The sequence below is a fragment of the Mastomys coucha genome, unplaced genomic scaffold (assembly GCF_008632895.1).
Source record: "Mastomys coucha isolate ucsf_1 unplaced genomic scaffold, UCSF_Mcou_1 pScaffold2, whole genome shotgun sequence".
Taxonomy (NCBI): Eukaryota; Metazoa; Chordata; class Mammalia; order Rodentia; family Muridae; genus Mastomys; species Mastomys coucha.
Genome location: NW_022196902.1, coordinates 5,600,250 through 5,623,224, shown reverse-complemented (window position 1 = coordinate 5,623,224; position 22,975 = coordinate 5,600,250). Strand labels below are relative to the sequence as shown.

Sequence of the window (22,975 nt, the reverse complement as noted above, 5' to 3'; positions counted from 1 at the left end):
ATGTCTGGTTCAGAGACTGCTAGTCTTCACTTGGTGTCCTGTTGAAACTGGTCCTCATTAATCTCTATCCAGGAACAAATCTTCCCACCTTCAGGGACAGTTTTTGGGTTCTGGCAGTAATCTTATTGCCAGAAAACATTTTTGTTTTCTATACATTTTGTTATAATTACAAGAAGGCAAGTCACTGATTTCCTACAACTGAGTTGAACTAACCGTGTTCCATGCAAAGGTGAGGTAACTAGACCCCTGGTGAAAAGCTACAGGCACAAGTTGTTGCCAGCTTGGGACGAGTCCTGGGATCTCAGGCCAGCTACTTCCTGAGGGACCCACCCCAGAAAGCAGAGCCCAGGAGGAAACCAGGCACTTAGTATCCAGCAGGAAGAACTGCGAGGAAGATTTTTAGTAAAATCTATTTCTAAGAGGCTGAGCCCTTTGCCCTGTTAGAAATGTGGGCAGTGTTTTGGGGAAACTCCAAGAGGAAGCAATCATTTATTCACAAACTCTTTTCATGTGTTCCTTTTTAGACAATGTTTGGCATTTTCATCCCCCTCTTTCTGTACTTCAAGGGGTCTCTCCTTTTGGTTAGGTGCTTATTTCCAGTGCATTGCCCAGCATGAAGTAAATTCCATTCAGTCTTAATCAGGGCTCTTAAAAAGCTTTCTCTAGAGAACTTTTCAGCTTCCCCACAGAAGAACGTTCGGTAGTTCAAATTGTTCTGGGGTAGGAGGTGGAGCTCTGCTTGGAAGCTACCTTTTGGTGTGACATGGTCTGGTAACAGCCAGAAAGTTAGCGGGATGAAGAGAGCAGCCATGTTGGCTGGCTGAGGACCTCCGCTTCCAGTTTCATCTATTCAGAGGTTTTGTGCTTTTCAAAATGTCTTGTGTCCCTGTGACGCTGACGTGTGCTGATCTGCCAGAGTGTTTATGGATGAGGTGGGTGAGGGTGGAAACCTGGTGGAAACCTGGAATAAACCAGAACAAGTTCACTGAGCCCAGGCTCTGTGTTCCTTTTGGCCTGATGGAGCTGCGCTTCATTTTCCTACAGCTTCTAAGGCAGGATTGTATACATATGTGCATGGCGAATGTTCTGTTCATTGGAAAATATTTGGCTGCCAGGTTTTTTTTTTTAAAGCAAACATGAATAAAAAGAGCAAAATCAAACATGAGATTTTTTTGAAAGAGTTTAGAATTGTGTATTTTTCAAAACTGAATCCCCTTCAGACATCCAACCACAAAATGTCAGAATACATGTATACCTCATTACACAAACAAAGATGTTTTAGTTTATAAAACCATTTACAGTGTTCCTAGAAGAAGCCGTTAAAAGCCCTTCTTGTCCCCTCTTAAGTGAGCTGAGGAAGAGGTGAGGTTGGAAGCCAGGTGACATTTTTGGTCTACCATCAACATGTTAATAAATAGCCTTACAGATCATAAAAAGTATCTGTATGTCTAAAAAGGTTGCCTTGAAAAATACTGTAGCCTCAGTAGCTTCAGTGACAGAAAATTAGTTTCTCAAAATTCTAGAAACCAGAATTTCAAAGTCTAAGGTGTCAAGAGAATCAGTTTGTGCTGAGAGTCTACCTCCCTGGGCTCCCCTCTGGTCCTCCCTCTGAGTCCTCCCACCGTCAGCCCTGTGTTCACAGTTCTGCCTATGCAGGCTTTTAAGATGTCAGCCATATCGGATGATCTCACTTTATCCCAGTTACCCATTTACAAGCCCTGTATTGAAAACCGTCACAGGCTGAGGTACTGGAAGTTAGGGCATCAGCATGACAGTTCAGCCCATGGCAGCACCCTAAAAATCTGTGCACAGCTACGATCATCAGTCATGGCCCACCAAGATACCAGATCAATTGACCTAATTCTAGTTTCCTTGATTTCTGTAAAGTTTTTATTACATTTTTATTGTGTGTGCACATGCGTGTGAGAGAGGGAGGCAGGGAGGGAGAGAGAGAGGAGGGATGCTGGAGAAAGATGGTATTTAAATACCTGCCCAAATCAAGACAGAATAAGAATGTTCTTTCCATAAAATATGGCAGCCCCATTGAAGCACATTGATAATTCAAAGACGCCAAGTTTGCTACTGACTGTGCTGGAATTCTGTCCGTATGCTTTGTGTTCTCAGCTTTGTTTGCTTGTAGGGTGATGCTAAGGATCAAACTCAGGGCCTCACACATGCTGAGTAAGTGTTCTGTCACAGAGCCACATCTGTGCTTTCTAGCCCTCCATATTGTAAAACACCTAGTACATTTTCCACAATGGTGTCTAATCTCTTCCTAGTTTCCTGTAGGTGTTCTATTTGTACTATAACAGAAATGGAGATAGTGTTTGACAGGCTGAAAACTCATTTCAGATAGAAACCATCCCCCAAGCTGTTTAAGCACAGTGGTAAGATTCGATGAAACAGCATTCTTCCTTCCTTTTGGAAAAGCTTTCAAAAATCTCCGTTAACTTAATGAATGACTGAATTTTACTTTTATTTTGTGGTGTGTGTGTGTTATGCATGTGGGTATGTTTATAGGTCAGAGGGCAGCCTCAGGTATTGGTCTTTCTTGTTGAGTTGCTTGCTCCTGCATATGTGCACTAGGCTAGCTGGCCTGGGAGCTCCCAGGATTCTCCTATCTCTGCCTCTCAGCTCCCATTGGAGCACTGAGATTACATACACTGGATACTATGTCCAGCTGTATGCGGGTGCTGAGCATCCAAACTCAGGTCTTTATGCATACACGGCAGGTGGTTTTACTACTGAGCCATCTTCCTTGACCTTAATTTTATAGGCATCTCTTAGACTGGGAATTTCCTTGAAGTAAATCAGACTTTGGGTGGCTGAGAAGAAAAGCATTCCCCAGAACTCCATGTAGGATCCTGTTATCTTAGGCCCTGACATCAGTCCATGTTACTAGTGAGGGTGAGCATCGAGTGAGGATGCACAGATGTTCTTAACCAAGTATCCGTGTGTGTTAATCTCGATTGGTTTGGCCTTTTTAAGGCTCTTCCAAGATTAGAATGTGCTGAGCGCTCAATCTGAGGAAGGTTAAGAGTCACAGGACATTGGTGTTTTCCCAAGCAAGAACACTTTACTTGGCTATGAGACTCTGTTTCAGATTCAAAACTTGGAATCCCAAAGCTTGCAGATGAAGTCCTAGATATGGTGCAGGGAACTAAAATCTTAATGGTTGCTTGTGAACCTACAATGCTGGTACAACTTAAGTGGTACAAACCAGTTGCTGGTTACTCCAGTCCTAGGGACAGAGGGAAGGAAGAGTGCTCAAATCTTGTTAGATCTTAGAAATTGAAGGGTACGTAATTAACCAAATGCATTAATGATTGTTTCTCAGCCAGGCCATCGATGTAGTGGAGTTCTTCCAGACTTAGTCCTTTATGTGGCCATACCGGTGGCTGTAAAGTATCTGAAGTTAATGGAATCATGAAACGGAAAAAAAAATTTTCCCTTTAGATTTTGACATTCAACTTATTTGGAAACAAGCGTCAGATGCAACTTCCTTATTTTTGGCAGTTGTAGCAATGCCTCGATAAAATCCAAGCTTTTCAGAAAAAAAACAAAGCAACAGCAGCCGCTTGTATCTGTTTAGAGGAGGCCAGTTCCTGACTGGGTTTTCAGCAGGGTTGATTAAGTGCTCCACTCTGTGAGTGATGGTCAACCAGTCTTTTGAATAGAAAGACTACCTTTTATTTTGCCCTTTTTCTTCCTTAACTTTTTTTTTCCAGTCATGAGCATAACAATGAATTTAACAGCTTCCCAGCTGGTGAGAAGCAGAGCCAACCCTCTTGCTGGTCCTTTCTTTCTTTTTTTCTCTCCTGGTTCCTTTCTTTAATTGAGGGCCTTTACTTTCTGCCTGTGTTAGCTGGTCTCCTCAGCTCACAGCAGTTGTCTTGTGAACACTGGGGAATGCAGGGATCTATTTTGATGGGTGTATGGGAGTCTGTTTTATAAGTGTGTTTTTGGTTTCCTGGAGCCTTTTTCAAGAAGACAAAAAAACAAATATCTTTCAAAGAAATTTCACTACCCTGAATATTCTGGGCCATAACCCACACTCCTTTCATTCCCTCAAATTTTTCCTTGGCCCCATTTCTACTGGTTCACATTTATTATTTCTGTGAACTCCAGCCATACGAAGACTCCACGAGGTTGAATTACTTGCCTAAGGTTAGCAGTTAGGAAACGAAAGCTCAGATTATTCAAGTCTTTCTGGCTCTGGAATCCTGTGTCTCCCCCCGCCCCCCTTCCTCACAGGTCTGTGTTTATACTAAAAGTGATCATCTCTTGGTCTTCTAAAACATCCAAAGCCATACTGGGTTGTCAAGTAGCTGAAGGATTCACTGAGGCAGACCTTTCACCAGCTTCTTGAAGCACTGTGGTGTAGAGCTAAGCAGCTAGCCGCAGACTGCCTTTCAGGAGAGGAGAGATGGTAAGCTCTGCTGAGGTTGTGTCAGAAACCCTTTGCTGATGGGTTAGTCTGAAAGAATGGTATTGAGCACATTATAGTACACCACCAGCCATTCACTACAGCCTCAGAACAGCTTCATCTTGGAGATCAACACGTTTCTCAAGTACTGAGTGGCTTGGAAGTCAAGGATTGACTTGAGCCATCCATAATAATGGGAAAATGAAATTTTAATTTAGGTTAACATACAGTCTATTTGGGTTTGGTTTCGTGGTTGTCTATGAGATTCGGAGTTTCCTGTGTGATGCCTAACAAAGCAGAGAGACAAAAGCAAGGTAGAATCCATTCCCATGTACATCGAGAGTTTGCCTTTGTGTCCATCTTTTTAGAAAACTTGTGATTTTACATGAGTTCTGTATTTACATAACTTCCACTCCTCCCTCTCCCACTCCAATTCCTTCTAGTTTCCCTTTTCTTTTCCTTTCTTTTCTTTCTTTCTTTTTTGCTTGTTTGTTTTGTCGTTTTTCCAGATAAGCTCTGTCTTGTGGTTCACTATATAGACCAGGCTATTCTGGAAGTCCGAGATCTTCCTGCTTCTGCCTTCTAAGTACTGGCTTCTTTGTAGCTTTTTCTTTATAATCACAAAGATATGGGTTTTTTTTGTTTGTTTGTTTGTTTTGTTTTTTTATGACCCCCCCTAGTTAGAATAAAGAAGGTGAAACTGGAGAATTTGAGCTGTTCCTAAGCATGTTTGGAAAAGCTTGGAGCTGTCAGTGGCATGGCTGTGAATGTGCTCAGGAAGAAATGACTGTTTTGCACTTACCATGAGGGGAAGTAGAGATTTCTCAATAGAGAGCCTTCTGGATGGTTTTCAGTTATTTGCCTTTGATGAAGTGTCTCCACATTCCTTCCCAAGCCGAAATTAAGCATTTGTTCACCTGAAGAAATGTGTCAGCCAAGTCTAAACCATTCTTAAGAGCATTTATCATCCTTCCAGCTGTCTTTGATAGTTTTCCAGTTTCAGACATTAGTGTTTGTTATATTATCTTTCAAAATATTTTGAGTTTTACAGGAACACACTATTGGGAATAATTTTCTCTGAGTGAAAAACCTGAAGACCTGATAAAATAAGTCATGACCTAGTTAGGCCAGGAGCTGGGAATTATATGCCATATTTCCACCCTGGATTAGGTATTTATTTATAAACATTAACCAGAAATTTCTGTGACATAGGTACAGTATAGAAAGGCGGGAAAAGCCTATTTGGTTCCTGACCTGATAGGTTGAGATGGTAAGGGTACGTATTTCTTCATGATACGAAGGTGACCCTGGGTTGGGGAGATGGCTAAGATAGTAAAGTGCCTTAAAGCCTGGGGAAATTGAGTTCAAGCCACAGAACCAATGAAATAAAAAACCAGAAGTGGCAGTTCCCACTGGAAATCCAGTGCTGGAGAGGTGGAAGCGGGCACGCTCATCCCTGGGTCTCATTGGCCATACCAACTCTTCCTAATTGGTGAGAGTGACAGTCCCTGTCTTCACACACACAAAAAAGTGGATGGGTTACAAGCTATCTCCAACCAGCAGCTGCTCTCAAGGAAAAAAAATAGGTTTGTTTTTCAGTAGAGTCTCACTGTGTATACAAATCAAACCCGTATCCCATACCCAGCAGTAGCTGGTCAACACAAAACTAGCTCGATAGTATTTTGGGAGATGTTTTGTCTTATAATGTTATGTTTGGACTTTTTTTTAATATTACAGGTCTTTTGCTTTATAGTTTCTCCTATTGTGTTTCTATGGGCTTTGTGTGTATCTACATGTACATGCATGTGTGTGTGCGCGCACACACACTAGTGTGTATGTATGTGAGTGTGTGTATATGTGTGTGTATGTATATGTGTGTCTCATGATTTTTCTATTTTTTCCTGTTTTGTTTTATCCTGCTTTCTTTATTCTTTTGCCTATTTTGTTTTCTAAAAAGAGAGAGAAGAAGGGGCAGGGTTGGATTAGTAGAGAGGTGGAACAGATGTAGGGGAGCTGAAGGAGAGGAACCTGGGATCAGAATATATTGTATAGAAAAATTATTTACAATAAAGAAATAATAAAAATCAAGTGAATGTTACCCACATCATGATGTTTGAGGTTGCTCCTCTGGCTTGCCTGTGTGCAGGCATGACCCTTGACACGAACACACACATTTTTAAGAAAGGAGATGGCTTTTTTTTTTTACCTCCTTGCTCACTTAGTAATTATCTGTATGTCTTTTGAAAACATCAGTGAATTGCATCTAGCCACTTGTAAGTTCCAGTTGCAGATAGAGTCCCCAACATTCTCATACAAATTTTGGGTGCCTTCAGTATTGAAATTCTTGATAAGCACACTATGAGAAAAGAATTTTGGAATGAGCCAGTCGCCTGGATAGTGTCCAGACTGGATTCAGGGGCTTTGAGTTTGGGGTTGTACCCAAGTGCAGCTGGTACAATTTGTTTGCCAGAATGCTCACTGAACCCACACATAATTTTAAAGAAAGAAACCAAAATGGGATATTTTGCAAGTGAAATACCCTTATTGGCTATACTGGAGTGAAAAAATCAAAATCAGCGGTAAAGGCATCATTGTTATAAGATGATTTTTAATTGGTGGGATTGTTCCTCCGTCTCAGGAGAACTAGCTGTACAAACTATGGAATGCTAATCTCCTTCTGCTACTTTTCAATAGCTTCCTGTCTAATTTGAACAGGGTATTTCCCCACCTGTTAGGCAGCATGATGAAATTAGGCTAAAGCCCTTGAGTAATTTCACTCCAAATCATGACTCATAGTTTGGAGACTGATTCCTGTCGTGCCTGTCATGGGAACCCTCAGTGGCATCAGTGTGGGCCCAGCAGCACTATCATGTGCTGCACTCCTCACACACCATAGGTCTACGTCGAGTGACCATGTCCTCCCTTGATGGCTCGATGTTCCCTAAGGCAGAGATCCTGCCTGCCAAGGAAAGAACTCTGCATCCCTGCCCCTTCTCTGTAATAGTTGTAAATCAGTTGTGATGAAATGCTTCCATTCTGTAGTCAGTACTTCCTTCCACATCTCCATCTTTTTGTAGACGTCTTACTTTTCTGGTCGGCCCCAAACCTGGCTGTCCCTGGTAACTACTCTCTAGCAATAATCCTCCCCCCACCCCCTGCTTTTTAATTATTATTATTGTGTTTGTTTTCCCAGCTGCGGTGTACTCAGTGCTAGCCTTGAACTCACTATGTAGCCAAGGACGATCTTGAACTCCTAATCGTCCTGCATCCATTAGATTGCTGGGATTGCTGGTGTATGCCGCCACTCCTGGGTTCTTGAGTGCTGGAGATGGAGGCCAGAGCTTTGTGAAACCTGTGTTAGTAGTGTACCAGCTGAGCTACATCCCAACTCAGCCTCACCCCTATACACACACACACACACACACACACACACACACACACACACACACACACACACACACACGCTCTCCATGCTGCTTGCCTCCACCTCGCTCTAGGGCTGTGTACATCTCCATGTGAAGTTGTGTCATCTGGTGAGTGTTACTTGAACATGCCTTTGCTGACATCATCTCCTGACTTCCTGGTCACCTCATAGTCACCAGATGAGATTCAGATTCTACCCCACCAGTGCAGGTCTTGTTGCCACCCTAAGGAATGTAGTCTCCCTTTAGTCTGCCTGTGGCTGGATGAGCTTTCTGCCTAGCATGACTCTGTAGCCCTCTTGCCTAGACTTTTTTTCCCCTCTCCAACCCCATGGCCTTCTCAGACCATGCTTGTGCTTCGGAGCCCTTCTTCACCCTTTATGCATTTAAACAAACAGCAAACAGATCTTTTCCTGGGCTCAGTCATCATCAGTGCCAAAAAACGTTCAAGGTTTCTTATTGCACAGAGCTTACTTGTTCCCAGTGTAATTGTCTCTCTGGGTTCATCTCTGTCTCTCTGCAGCTGCCTTTGTTTGGAAGACGGCACGAAGTTCAACTCCAACTTCTTGCCTAGTGTGTCAGTAATGCAGTTCTGACCGTCTTTGGACATCTTCCCCCAGATGTCCTGCCAACACCTGAGGTTAATGGGATCTAAACACAGCCTAACAGTATTTCCCCTAAGTCCACCCTCCGCCGGACACCTCCCACACTCTGTAGAAGTTAGGGCCGTCGAGAGCTCCAGGCAGTTCCTCTTCTTCCTCTGCTGCGTCCCTGGGATCCATTCATCATTCTCAGTCCTTTTCCATTTGCTTCTCCAAGTTCAAATGCCTGGCTTGTTTGCACTCAGCTCTGAAGCTGGACTACAAGGATATAAATCTGGAGCCTTGGGACCCTGCATGACAAATCGACATAAATCCTCTTCTGTGGGATCTATCTTCCAGCATCCTGTTTTCTCTCTATATTCCTGCAAAGTTCATGTCTGTCTCCAGGAAATAATCCAGTATTATGTGTGGCCACCAGTTTCTTAGCAGATACCTGCTTTAGAGACTTGATGAGGTTACTAGGTAATAATAGTTGGAGATGATAGAAGATAGATAGATAGATAGATAGATAGATAGATAGATAGATAGATAGATAGATAGATAGATAATACACATAGATACATACATAGATATTATAAAACATTTTAAGAGATCTTACCCACCTTTCTTTTGTCTGGTCTGTTGATATTTCTGTCCCATTCATCCTCTGGAGAACTTTTCATGATTTTGGGTGAATCAAAATTTGGCCATGGACTTTAAAATGATGTTATTTCACTAGATTTTATTTTTATTTACGTACTTTTCTGCTTATTAAAATAATGTGATTGAACCTAGAGCCTTTTACATACTAGGCTGGCATTCTATATAGGACTCGTCTATATCCCAAGCCTGTATACACAAACACACACATACACACACACACACACAGAGAGAGAGAGAGAGAGAGAGACAGAGAGAGAGAGAGAGAGAGAGAGAGAGAGAGAGAGAGAGAGAGAGAGAGAGAGAGAGAGAGAGACATGCCTGGGGATGGGATTACCATGAGTCTTTATCACTTTGTGTGTACCATATTTTCTGAGTCTCTCACTGAGTACTGAGGTCACCTATTCTGCTAAGCTATCAAGCAGGTCCATCTGCTGTCACCTCCCCAATGCTGGGATGCAAATGTGCTGCCACACCCAGCTTTTTACATGGATACTGGGGTTCAAAACTCAGGCTTTCAAACTTGTCTAGCAAGCACATTACTAACTGGGCCCTTCCCTAGCCCTTTTTGTTTCCTTTCTGTTTTGAGATAGGGTGTTACTAAATTGTCCAGACTACTATTGAACTCAGTCTGTAACCCAGCAAGAATTTGAACTTGAAATCCTCCTGGCTTCCTGTATATTGGTGACTATATACCCACATCACCAAGGCTACATTTTTTTAAAACTTAATAGTTTATATATAAGACCTTTCATTTTCTCCCCTAATTTTCATCCATCTGTATGTGCTCAGCCTACACAGGGTGGTCATTATCCCCAGACCAATGAGGTGAAATTCTGTCTTACTTGGCAGATTGTCCACAAAGAATATGCACAACTTTTCCTCTCCTTCACTCATCCCAGACTCTGGAGCTGCTGTAGGAGATGGTAAGGGCCTGAGCATAGCAAGGTCAGAGACTGGTTGGTTTCTGTCCTAGCTTTCATTCCTTTAACCAACTTCTTGTTCCTGTACAAACCCCTCATCTGTTGGTATAGAAACCTTTGCTCATAGTGGTTATAATGGTTTTCAAAAATTAAAATACTTTGTGTTTTCATTAAAATTGATGTTTTCCATTTGCAAAATGACCCTTTGCCCACTCAATCAGAATTCCTTTAATCCCCATACATGAATGACTTTATTTAATCTGTGAAATACCCTGTAGCAAGTCTAGGGGATACTGTGCACGTCCATGAATCAGGATGTCACACAGCTGCACAAACAGACCATCCTACACTTTGGGCCACAAGTTTAAACTCTGGAATTTTCTGTCAGTGCTTAACAGGCAGATGTAAGTCTTTCGTAGCATTTTCCTTTGGGAATTTAGAAGGAATGGCTGCTTCTGTTTTTTGGTTTTTTCTTAAAGTTTAAAAATTGATAGTTTTGAATTTTGAGAATTAATCTTATAGCAAATAACAATTCTCTGTACAATGAAATGAGTACACTCAATAGAAAATGAAGAGAAAATGTCTATTAAATTAACACTACACGGTGCCTGCCACAAGTGTGAATGAACTGTGATGGCCTTGGACATTGTCTGAGAGATCGAAACAGTACCTTCCCCAACTCTGGACAAGTCCAAGCACATGGCTGAGGGCAAAACCGGGTCATGATTCACTGTCTGAGTTTAAATCTTACATGCTTTTGAAACTGAGATCTACTCTCACCCACGATAGCACTCTGTTCTATGTAAAGGGCGCTCTGGAGGCAGACCAAGGCTCTGTCTTAGCACCTGATAGGACCTTAGACAAGTTACCTGATTTCTCTGGGCTTCCCTTTGCTCTTGGACTAAATGGGACAACGTGACTAGGACCTATTCCCTATTCTGTAGTGATGGGTAGGTGATAAGCAGTGTCCATGGGGCACTCAGAGCTTCTCTTCAATGTGACTCAGCCAAAGTGGGTGGAGAACCAAGAGAACCTGAGTGGTTAGAGAGGCACCATGAGATCACTTAGCCCAGTCTCTTGATTTACAGCACTGAAAAACCAGGGTCCTCACTCAAGGTCACAGGGCTGCTGCTGAAGTTGGTCCGGGATCCAGACCTCTTCTTTCTGGCTTACAGTTCACCATCCCGATTTCGTGATCAAAAGCCAACAGTAACCGAGATTTATTGGCTGTGCTGATTGTGCAATGCCTGCTTTGCTTTCTGGTTTACAGTTGGCTGCCTCAGAGATAGCAGGAGATGCTTCTGGTTCGATAGGTATGCTTGGATACTGTAATGCAGACAGCCTGGTGGAAGGGAAGTCCCCTGACTAGGAATCAGATGACCGACACTTTGCATCTGCCATTTATGTGAAGTTCAAAACACTCCTGTTTCTCTTTGAACACTTCATATTTGATCATTTCACATGGTCAAAAACCTTATAAGTTGTTCATATTTTCCCAGAAATATGTTTCATGTGTCTGTTGTGAGCCCAGCCCAGCAATTGCAAGAAGCTTCAAAAAGCTCAGCCATCCTGGATTCATCCCCTGCAGGGTATTAGTTCCCTTCTTAATTCCCTCATCTTAATGACCCCAGGTCACAATCCTTCCTAAGAAACACTCCCAGCACCTTCAGCTGGAGTTCCTCCCTCCTTCCCGTGAGTCAACTTTTGGTTTTGGTTTGCATGGCCCACTGGCTATGTCTGCTCCTTCAGCAGAGTGTGAGCAATTTCAGAGCAAGAAGCCCGCCAGCCCCACTGGCTCTGTGATCTCCCTGGATTTTTCAGGTTCATAGCACTGAAGCCAGCCTTTTAAGAAACCTGTTGAGATTACTAGTGTTAGAGGCAGGCGCTATGACTTAAGATCCAAATTCAGACACATTTAACTCTTGTGTTACCGCAGTAGGATAACTTTTATATTACTTACTCAATATATTTTTAATCTTTGTCTTTGTGGATATAAACACATGAACACTGAATGATGCCCTCTTTTTTTTTTTTTTTTTTTTTTTTTTTTTTTTTTTTTTTTTTTTTTTTTTTTTTTTTTTTTTTTTTTTTTTTTTTTTTTTTTTTGTGGTTTTTCGAGACAGGGTTTCTCTGTATAGCCCTGGCTGTCCTGGAACTCACTCTGTAGACCAGGCTGGCCTTGAACTCAGAAATCCACCTGTCTCTGCCTCCCAAGTGCTGGGATTAAAGGTGTGCGCCACCACCGCCCGGCTAATGCCCTCTTTCAATACCTGTCTCCCATACAGTTGTGAAAATTAGGCCAAATTAGTGCAGGCAAAGCACTTTGCTGAGTTTGTGGCAAATAGTAAGTGCTCAAGAAATATGAGACATTCTGTGTTCTTTTATTAATAAAGCACTCAGTACTTCTGGCTGTTGGGAGAGCAAAAGAACCCAATGTGAGCCAATGAATAAATAGCTCATGCTCTCTGCTTCTCAGGAGCTTGGGGACAAAAGCATGGACTTCAGGATTTCTTTGCCCTAGTTGTCCAACTCTTCTCTCATTATGGGGAATGAGGCTGCTCAGTTGTTACAGAATAAATTTCAGCCCTTTGAATTGGCTGAGTGTCAAAACTTTATCATTAAAATGGCTTCAGTGACTTAAAAATGAAGAACAAGGAAACATTGTATCCTGAATTTGCCACTTTGTATCAGCGGTACATGACAACTATCCTTATATGGATGCGTGCACATGTGTGTGTTGGGGGATGAGTTTGGAATCTCCCCTCTGTACCTGGCCTCTCCGTAACTATAACTAAGTACTTGCTGACGTGGTGTGGACAGTGAACCCATTCTCCACTCTTACAGAAAATGTTGACTACCACTTAATTTGAGTAGTCATGTGCTAAAACATGCTGAAATAGCAGGATGGCGGTCTTTAAATACTCTTGGTGCCAAAATTCTGGGAAATGAAAGTGTTAGGGAAGGGAAGGAAGATGGACAACTGGAAAATGTTATTTCCCCAAAATCCTGGGGGCAGAAACCTTTCATGTACCCCTCCATGCCTCTTAGGGCAGAAAGGACAGATTTGTAAAAATACAGATCTCTATGTTTATTTACCTTGTTGGTGACTACGATACATTAAAATATGGCTTGTCTTTTAGAATAGTTCTGAATTTGGAAACCCATGGGCAAGAGTGCTTGTTACATAAGCACCAGGACCCGAGTTTGAACCTCCAGCACCCACATAAAAAGGGGACATGATGGCTTATGCCTGGAGCCCTAGTGCTGTGGTGAGAGCAGAGACAGAGGGATCACTGAAGCATGCTGGCTGTCAGCTTAGCCCTAAATTCAGGGAGGGAACCTGGCTCAAGAGAATAAGACAGAGATAGACAGAGCCGGGCACCCACTGTCCACCTCGGGTCTGCAAGCAGGGACGTGGGTGAGCACACCAACACACATTGAGACATACAGATACAGACATTTTTTTTTAATAAAAGAATAATCCTAGATTTGCAGAAACTGTGGAAAGATAGTGGCATTCTCATATACTGCTGTATTTCCTCTTGCTCTTAGTCTCTTGTGTATGTGATAAACTTATTACAACTAAAGGACAGACAATGGTACCTTCTTACAAGCTACAATTTATTAGAATCTCAACAGTGTTTTCTTGATGTCACTGTGGTTGATGGAGGATCCCACTAAGGACCCATGTCATGGCCTCTCACTGTCAGTTACTCAAACTCCATTTGTTTTTAATTGCCTTGTTGGTGTGAGGTGCATCAGTCAGGTATATCAGACATGTCCCTCAACTTGGCCTTCTCCAACAGTTTCTCATAATGTCCCTGGCTTGTGGGTGTTGAAGATCCAGATTGATCACAACACATGAAGAATGCTACTGTAAACACAATCTATCACAGATGACAATGACCTTGGTCACCTTGGGTGAGGTGATTCAGTGCCCTTTATTATGAAGTTAGTCATCCTCCACACTTGTGCTCTTCAGAAGGAATTGCACTGTGCTGGCATTTAAGGCATGGGAAGGTAAGCTCCTTCTACAGATTATCAGAACTCATCTGTACAGATTCCTTTTGTCCCAAATTTACTTATTTAATATTTATTTGTGTAAGTATGGACCCACAGATATTTATTTTATATTTTGGGTTATAAGTTAGTACTATATTATTTAGTTTGCCCAAACTGTTCAAACATTTGGCTTTGAGTATCCTTTGAGTTCCTGCCCATGTTTCTCTGACACCTACTGTTCCATTTGTTTGGAGTATCCCATTACCTCCTAGCCATAAAAGGTGCTAAGGACTCGTCTAATATTTCTGTGTCCCAACCCCAGAAGTATCCATTTCTATACAGAATGGACTTTTTGATTTTCCCTTTATTGAAGAACACTATCAGAAACCAAGAAAAGACATATGGGAGTGCCTGGCAGTGTGTGTGTCCATGCTGGTAATCTATGTCCTGCCTTCCTACCTTGCAAAACTCAAGTTTATGCAGTTATGTCCCAACTGTCATTGGTGTCATGTAGAACATTTTGCATTCCTACTTCTCTATCTGTAACTTCCGCCATCAGCCATCCACTTGCTTACTTGTATAACATCTCACCATATACATACAGAGGTTTCTAACCTGTGCCCAAATGGGGTATCCTGTAGTTGATTCTTTTCGTCTTCTTCATTGGTGATTCATCTTACTTCCAAAAAAGGGAAGAGATCTGGTTCAAACTAATATGAACTGTGATTAATGAGAAGAAGGTCAAGGATGGCCCTTTGGCTACCTTGTACATTGTCATCATGGATAACATGTAACTTGTAGCATCCATAGACTGTGACTTTTTGATCCATTTGGTTCTATATGTCTGTCCTCATGTATGATGGCACATGTACAAAGCCATTGCTTCCTTTAAATGGAGGGGTGTAGTTAAATCTTCCGTATGTGCTTTTTAAATGGGGGAGGTAGAATTTAATCTTCTTTTCACACTGTGCTTGTGTTTTCTTACTGAGTGTTCTGTGACCATAAAGGTTAGTGGTAGAACTGAAATGGAAACACAAAGAAATCATGGTAAAACTCTAGCGCGATAATTTTAATATAATCATAATGATTGAATGGCCATACATGTGTGCACAAAAGGAAAGATGACTCTGATGCCATATTTTAAGGAAATAAAGATCGGTTTGCTTGTTTTTGTTTTTGCATTTTAGCTTCCTCAAAGTGTGGGCTTAGCGAAATATAAATACTACATATGATCTCTGTCTGGTTTTGTTATTATTGGATTTTATAAGTGCATCCAACTACACCTGCAAGTACTTAATGGTATTTAGAGAAAGTTGAGACCGTCTTTTTCAACTACTTTTTCACAAGGTAGCTAGCTGCCAGCTTGCCCCGAGTCAGCACCAGGAGATCTTTCACTGGGGCTCTTTTTTGAGCGACCTTTCAGTTACTAGATTTATGAATGGAATACTGTGCCTCATTTTCTCAGTGACTGAAATGATTGTGTGTGTGGAAAATGGGTGTCTGACATATCATAAAACACTAAATATTGTTTTTAAAGACCTAGAAACTCTCGCACTAAATAGCTGGCCTCTTCTCGAAGAAGCCCTGTCTGTTCTTAGGCCTCAGAGGAAAGAACACCAAAGTTCACAATTTTAATGTAGTAATTATGTAGCTTCATTTATTTTTTTTTTTTTTTTTGAGTTATATGGTCATGGCTGTGCTAAAGTTGCTTGAGTTTCTGTTTAATTTAAAATAAAATCTGCATGCTCTCTTTGAAGCCTTACCAGTTGGTAATGTGAGGAAGTTCAGTAGTATGGGCTTATGCTAGGCAATAGCTCATATGTGAAATCTCCATATTCAGGGAGGGCACGACTGCATTTCAGAATGTGCTACCTTCAAAAATGTAAGTCTCTAGTGTGAACCAGAAGGTAATGATGAACAGGGGAGTAGATCATTGTTGCATGTGATCTACTCCTGTAATCCCAGCACTTAGGAGGCCCGGGAAAGATGTTTATGAGTTTAAGGCCAGCCCGATCTACATAGTTCAGATCTCTTCAACATAAGAAGAGCAAGGAAAAAGAAAAACAACAGGAAAGTATGTGAAGATTAACATTGGAAACAGATAGATGGGATGTAGCCATCCCCCTGTGTAAATGCAAGCTCTGTTTGGGCTTAGATGGAAGAGTTTACAGAAACTTTCAAAGGAGTTTCTGATGTTCAGAGTTTGTTGAAAAGAAGAAGCATAAAGTATCAGTGGTACTCCCAATTTCTCAGTGCCTAAAAAAGACTTATTCTGCGCATACTTCCTGCTCCCCCATGCTTAGAGAAGCACAATTGTTTTTGGCCAACTGGGCCGTCGTACAGCATCTGACAGCAAGGGTGGTTTTAAGTAAGAGCATACCAGTTATAAAAACAAGTAGATTCACTGTGCCGGGCATGCACAAACAAGTGCACGTGCACACTCACACCTGTGCACATCCCGCTGTGTCTGCCGGTACCAGCCTCTGCCTTTGGTACTTGAGATGAAGATAGGACTGAAGGTGCAAGAGAGAAGACAGCGTCATTCATTCCCTATGCAGTCACGGATTTAACACAATTGGGTTTTTGTGGTTTTTGTTTGGTTTTTGGTTTTTGGTTGTTTTTTTTTAACTCATCAGCTATTTTGTTTCACCTGTGAAGCTTTGTCATCAAGGAAGTTGCTGCATATATATATATTTTTACTTTGTTTATTTTTACTTACAAGTTTAAAATAGACTGAACCTCACTGGTTTGGAAAGAAATCCCAGTCTTTATGTTGTGTCAAAGAACCAGGTATGCAGTCTAGATGGTGATGTTCCTTCTCTAATGTAAGAAAGAAAGAACAAACTTGGTATTGGTCTGTAGCCACAGAGACGAATTTCAGATGGAAACATTAGTTCCTCTGTTTGCAGGGGTCAGCTCTTCTATATTTTACAACATCCAGTTGTTCAAAATCCATCGTTACTGTGAGATTTCACTATCAAGGCTCATGCTTCCTCAGTGGCTTGTCTGGTAGCTCACAGTAGGTAGCTAAATAGGAAAGAAGTGATTTTACTTCTCTGCTGGGGCTCCCCTTTGAGTTAGGGTACAGACTCCCATCCCCATTTCTCCTTCTGTAGGGGTCTGGTTGCAAGTGGGGTTAGGGCCACTTACAGAAGCCTGTGGCATCTCTGCCAAGGTGGCACCTGGGATCAGAGTAGACATCGTAAGAAAGAAGAGCAGGACTTGCCATATGTAATTAGAAGGAAAATGCTTGCCGATTCAGCTGTCTACATGCTGTAACTATTGATTGATGTCGTTCATTCAGTTTGGATTTTCTTGGCTCTTCATATGTCAGGGGATTTTTTTTTTTAATCAAAACTTGAACTTTTTATGTATTATGTCATGAGATTCCAACATCTTATTTCAACCTTCTGCTTCCATTGACTTCATCTAACACTTGTGCAAGCGAGCAATGAGTGCCAGCTTGCCACTCGTGCCTACAGGTGAAAATCCCGGTTCTTATTGCCACCCTGTATGTGAAGGTCCTCATTAGTACCCAGCAGGGGTAGAATTCCCCGTGGACAGGGTTTGACACAGCCCCAGTTGCTGCATGGGGTAAACGTCTAGGCTCCACACATGGTCTCCACTGGCATTGTGGGGGTGCTTTCTTACTTGCTAGTAGGTATGAAGGTCCTCTTGTTTTGTCTTCTGTTAGTACAGCTCTGGCAGAGGTATCGGGCTCCTAGTTGGAGGCTCGTGAGAGTGAAAACCTCATTCCTCACTCCTGCATTTAGCTTTTGCTGGCATGCATGATCAGAGTTTCCTTTGTGGTGTTTGGCCAGAGCACAATAGTTGTGGTCTAAACTTTTCTGTCTTCCCAGGTTGTCTTTTTTAGCCCTGTCTGGTAGCTAGAAAGAGCAGGCTTTTGTTGAGTCCTTTTGACCTGTGCCCACTGGTCTATCTGGTTTGTTAACTTCTTCAGCTATAAAAGTGAGAGATGCAGACAAAGTCCCCACAGCACCTTTCTGAGATCTTACGGTGGCCTTCTTTCTCTCTATTTCACAATCATTTTTTAAAAAGTCAGTGTTATGCAGGGTTGCAGTTGTTTTTCTAGGTATACTTCAGAAAAGGAATAGGAATGAAAATATCTCCCTTGAAGTAGAAGTGCTTACTTTAGATTTTTCTTATTCCTTGTCCCTTCTCCAGATAGTTTTTATTGTGAAAAATTTCAAAACTCTACAGAGGATGAGAATATTTCATCACAGGCTCGCATCTTTACCATAGAGCTTCAACAACGGAGCATTTTTCTACAGTTGGGTATTTACTCATCTGCTCATTTCATCTGTCTTAGTTTAGGTTTCATTGCTGTGAACAGATACCGTGACCAAGACAACTCTTATAAGGATAACATTTCATTGGGGCTGGCTTACAGGTTCAGAGGTTCAGTCCATTATCCTCACGGTGGGAAGCATGGCAGTGTACAGGCAAACATGGTGCAGGAGGAGCTGAGAGTTCTACACCTTGAGGCAAAGGCAGCCAGGAGGAGACTTTCTTCCACACTGGGTGGAGACTGAGCATAGGAGGAAACCCCAAAGCCTACCCTGACAGTGACATACTTTGTCCAACAAGACCACACCCACTCCAACAAGGCCATGCCTCCCAATCATGCCACTTTCCATGGGCCAAACATTCAAACACATGAATCTATGAGGGGGGCCAAACCTCTTCAAACCACCACACCATCTATCTACCATCTGTTGATGGATATCATCGCAATTCACCTGTAATCACTTCAGCACACATATCAATCAGACTTCACTCTGTGAGTTTTCTAAGGTTAATTTTGCATAAAGTAAAATGTGAAAAATTTCATAAAGATGTGTGACCAGTTTTCTGTAGTCCATCCAATACTGAGATAAATTCTGTCTCTCCCAGTTTTCAGTCTCTGCAGATAATCCTACTGGTTTTCTTTTTTCCTTCTTTGTTTTATTTTGCCACTGATTCCTTTACCTATTTGAGATTTTGATAAAAATGGAACCACACAGTGCATTCCCTCTTACATGTGGCCTTTTCAGCATGGAGTTTGTGAAATGAACTCAGGTTGTTTGAACGAAGGGGTTTATGCCATGGTTATATCAAAAGTAACAGGAAGAGGGGCCCACCCAATCTTGTACTTCGGGGAAGTCTTGGCTACGAAAATTCTATCTGTATTTATTTTCCTCCTTAATATTTTCTTATGAAAGTTTCCAAAACTTCAGAGAAGATTTGAACTCATTTGCCACCTAGATTCAGCTCTTAAGTGGTTTTGTTGATTTGAACTGATTGTATAATTGTCCAAATATCCACTTTATAAAAAGGCTGAGTAAAGCCATCATTTGTCATTGTCTGGGTTTTTGTCACCAAAATTTGGAGCTGGGATGATATAGGTCATTATTATGTCCTTTCTGTCTGGAGTTTAGTGTAAGGCAACTGTAGAGTATGGTTTCTTTCTTTCTGAATGACAAAATACTGAAGGCAGATGAAGATAATGTTTTGTCACATGCCGTGCCCATGTTTGCCACGGAGTTCTGCTGTTCACAATAGCTACCAGTTTATTTGAGGCTGAAAGTTTGCTCTAACAGAAGCACACAACAGTGCTAGCATTATAAAAATGTAGTTTAGGTTCCTGGCACCACACTTTATTTTGTGAAGGACAAACCATAGTTTTCACAGCGCCTTGACTATGAAATCCTTGCTGAGGATGTCCCACTAGCTGTGGAGGAGCATCCTATTGCAGGGATGCTAAGACACATTGATGTGTTGTTGCAGATGGCCTGGGCTCTGGTTCACGGCTCTTTATTTGTCTGGCCCTAACTATTATGTAAGTCTCTTGTTCCTTTTCTGTTTCCCAAAAATGATTGCCTAGGGGGACTATAACTCATGATTGATGGATTCCCTGATTGATATCAAGGGAGTCCTACCAGCTGCAGAATGGGACAAACCAGACTTTATGTGAGATTCCCAAGAGTGCAGGAAAGTTGCTGTTAGCAGTCCACGAAAAGACAGATAGTGCTGTTTCACCGTCATCGCAGCTTTTCTCTAACTTGATTTTTCTTTATACAGTTGATGGACTAGACAAAGCCTCCATAGCAAACTCAGATGGCCCCCCAGCAGGTTCCCAGACACCTCCCTTCAAGAGAAAGGGGAAACTCTCCACCATTGGTAAAATCTTCAAGCCTTGGAAATGGAGGAAAAAGAAGACCAGTGACAAATTTAGAGAGACCTCAGCAGGTACGATCGCTCTCACAGTTGCAAAACGATAAACGGTTAACACTTCGACTAGGTGAATCATGTGTTTTATGTGTTTTTTTTTTCTGAAAGAATATGTATTTGCATTTAATATGAAGTTACTTCACTTAAGGATGAAACAATCTAACAGTTCTGACTGTCCTTAATTTTGTTCCGACTTTGGCTTTCTAATGTAGCCTTACACTAAAATACATTTTTGTAAATTCATATAGATCCCAACACATGAAAAGGTGGAGGTGAAGTAGAAGGTTGCAGGTGGGGATGGCGTCTGTGGGCGTTGAGGTGACATAGCCACTTTTTCATATATACAGAGTTGTGTTCTGTCTATCTATTGCTTCTAGGAGAGACATATCTGTTAATTAAAACTATATATTTCTTTGAACAGGATCTTGTTATAGGCTGACCTTGAACTCACTCCATGGCTGGCCTTTAACTCCTGATCCTTCTGAGTTCACCTTCTAAATGCTAGGATTAAAGGCGTGTGCCACCACGCCTGGCTCAGAAGTTTAAAAGATTTAAGTGATTGGACAAAAGGGTCTGTTGATGTTTAGGTTTAAATTCTCATTGTATCTTTAAAACAAACCAGTAGTCTGTCTTAGGAAAGATGATGAGAAATGATCCCATTGTCATTACTTTGTAGATTTATTGAACAACAAGAATTACATTGTACTGGGCATGATGGCATGTGCCCCAACCCATCAGAGGGTGGGGCAGGAGAACTCTGAGCAGAAGGCCAGCCTGGGCTGTATAATAAAACCCTATATCAAAGTAGAAGAAGGGGTGAAAGGAATAGAGAGATGGCCAGAGGTTAGGAGCACTGGCTGTTTTTCCAGAGGACCTAGGTTCAATTTCCAGGACTAACATGCAGCTCACAACTGTCTGTAACACTCCAGTTCCAGAGGATCTGATACCCTTGCAATAATGCATATAAAATTATATACATAAAGAATGGATGAAAAAGAGACACTGTATGAGAAAAAAATCAATCAAAAGAATTTTATTAGTTCATACCTTATATATGGACTTGTGGAGGAAATTGGTTTTAATTCTAAGCTCAGTCTAACCAAATGCTGGCTATCCATGGAATTTTAAGGGCAAAAGACATTTATCTCTTAATATAAGTCCAGCTTTCTCCATTATTACTGTTCAAAACAATATATTAAAATTTCTCATTATACTAGTCTGCAAACATCAGCTCATGTGCAGGATCATGGAGCAGATCTTACAGACCTACCTAAGACCGCCCTTGTGTCCTTGCGCTGTGAAACAGAATAGAAAATACTAGACAGAGCACAAATGTGTGCAGCGGGGAAAGCAGAGCTCCCTGGAGACAAGTGTCTCTGCAGCACTCCCAGGTAGAAAAGTTGAGTACTTGCTGTCTAATGAACAAAAATGATAGCTGAGAATGCTTTCAGAATTGTCTTGGAGGAGGGATGTTGGAAAAGCCCAGAAGAGAAAAGATTGCTGGGAGCTGACATTTGTAGACAGTAGGTTCATGAGTTTATTGTCCTTCTTTGTACCATAGCAATAAAATGTAGAAAATGATGGAGACTTGGATTTGGGGGGGTGGGGTGGATACTGAGACCTTTACCATGTCTAGGGCTTCCTAGATTAGAAGCCAGTGGGAGATGGTGGGCTCTGTGCTGAGTGGGGACCAGTAAGTGATTTCCTTTCTACCAAACACTAGATGATCCTGGTCACACCAGACAGCCTCTGAGCCTCGTTTTCTCATTTTTGTTTGTTGTTTTGTTAAAATCCGGTGGATTCGATGAGCTGGATTCTAAGGTGTTTCCCTTCCTGATTCTGTACTTGGGATCCAGAAGAGTCTTGGCAGCGTTATAGTTTCTGGCTAGGTATCTCGTTAGCCCTGTTTTTTCGGAGTGGATGGAACCAGGTTGCCCTTCTCAAGTGCTCCTCTTATGTTTCCCCAAGCATTGCTAAAATCAGGCTCTGCGAGTTGCCATGGTTACTCCAGATGGGAGCAAGTCTTTTGGAGTACAACATTAAGATGTTGAGAGGAGACAAGAGGCTCTCAATTATCTCTGTTGCCTGTTATGTAAATCTGAAGCTACTAACATGTCCCTTCTTAGAGAGGACATGTACAGAGGATTTCTTCTTCCTCTTTCATTGTTATCTATTTGAATTATGAAATAGTCCTTGGTGTACTTGTATGTTTATTTTACGGCTTTAATTTCTGTTAAGACCTGAAGAAAGTACCCATGAAGCTTAAGTAAATCAAAATGCCTGAGAGTATAGCTCAGTGGTAGAGTGACTGAAGGGCCACTGTGTGTGTGTGTGTGGGGGGGGATTTTTCATCTTCATGTTGAAGAAAAATGGAACATAAAAATGAAAATAACCAAGAAAGTGGTATCTTCTTTAAAAAAAAAAAAAATCTCAAATAGCAAAGCCAGGCTGTTTGAACATGATCTAGGCCATGTGTAGTGCGGCAGGGTCATCTACAGTCAAGCTTGTCTCCCTTCCCTGGCCTTAGTATTCAGAATTTCATTCCTATCTTTTCCTTTCTAATTGTTTCCCTGTTTTGTTTTTGTTCTTTGGAAAGGGATACAAGTATAGCTGTAGCATCTTTGTTCCTTTTTTGATTTCTTTCAGTGCCACGGATTGAAACCAGGTCCTCTGTGTGCTAGACAACCGCTCAGGTCCTCTGTGTGCTAGACAACCGCTCAGGTCCTCTGT

At 41.7% G+C, this 22,975-nt stretch overlaps 1 protein-coding gene across 10 annotated transcripts in view; it reads left to right on the top strand.

Moving 5' to 3' along the window:
• The window catches only part of Phactr2 (phosphatase and actin regulator 2), a 261,938-nt gene that overhangs the window by 163,912 nt on the left and 75,051 nt on the right, over window positions 1-22,975 (top strand). For 8 of the 10 annotated variants that reach the window (XM_031380440.1, XM_031380438.1, XM_031380436.1 and 5 more), the window contains exon 2: window positions 20,096-20,263. The exons of the other annotated variants lie outside the window; for them this stretch is intronic. In XM_031380440.1, the coding sequence (XP_031236300.1) occupies window positions 20,096-20,263 (168 nt within the window). The remainder of the gene's footprint in view (window positions 1-20,095; window positions 20,264-22,975) is intronic. 10 annotated transcript variants of the gene reach the window in all.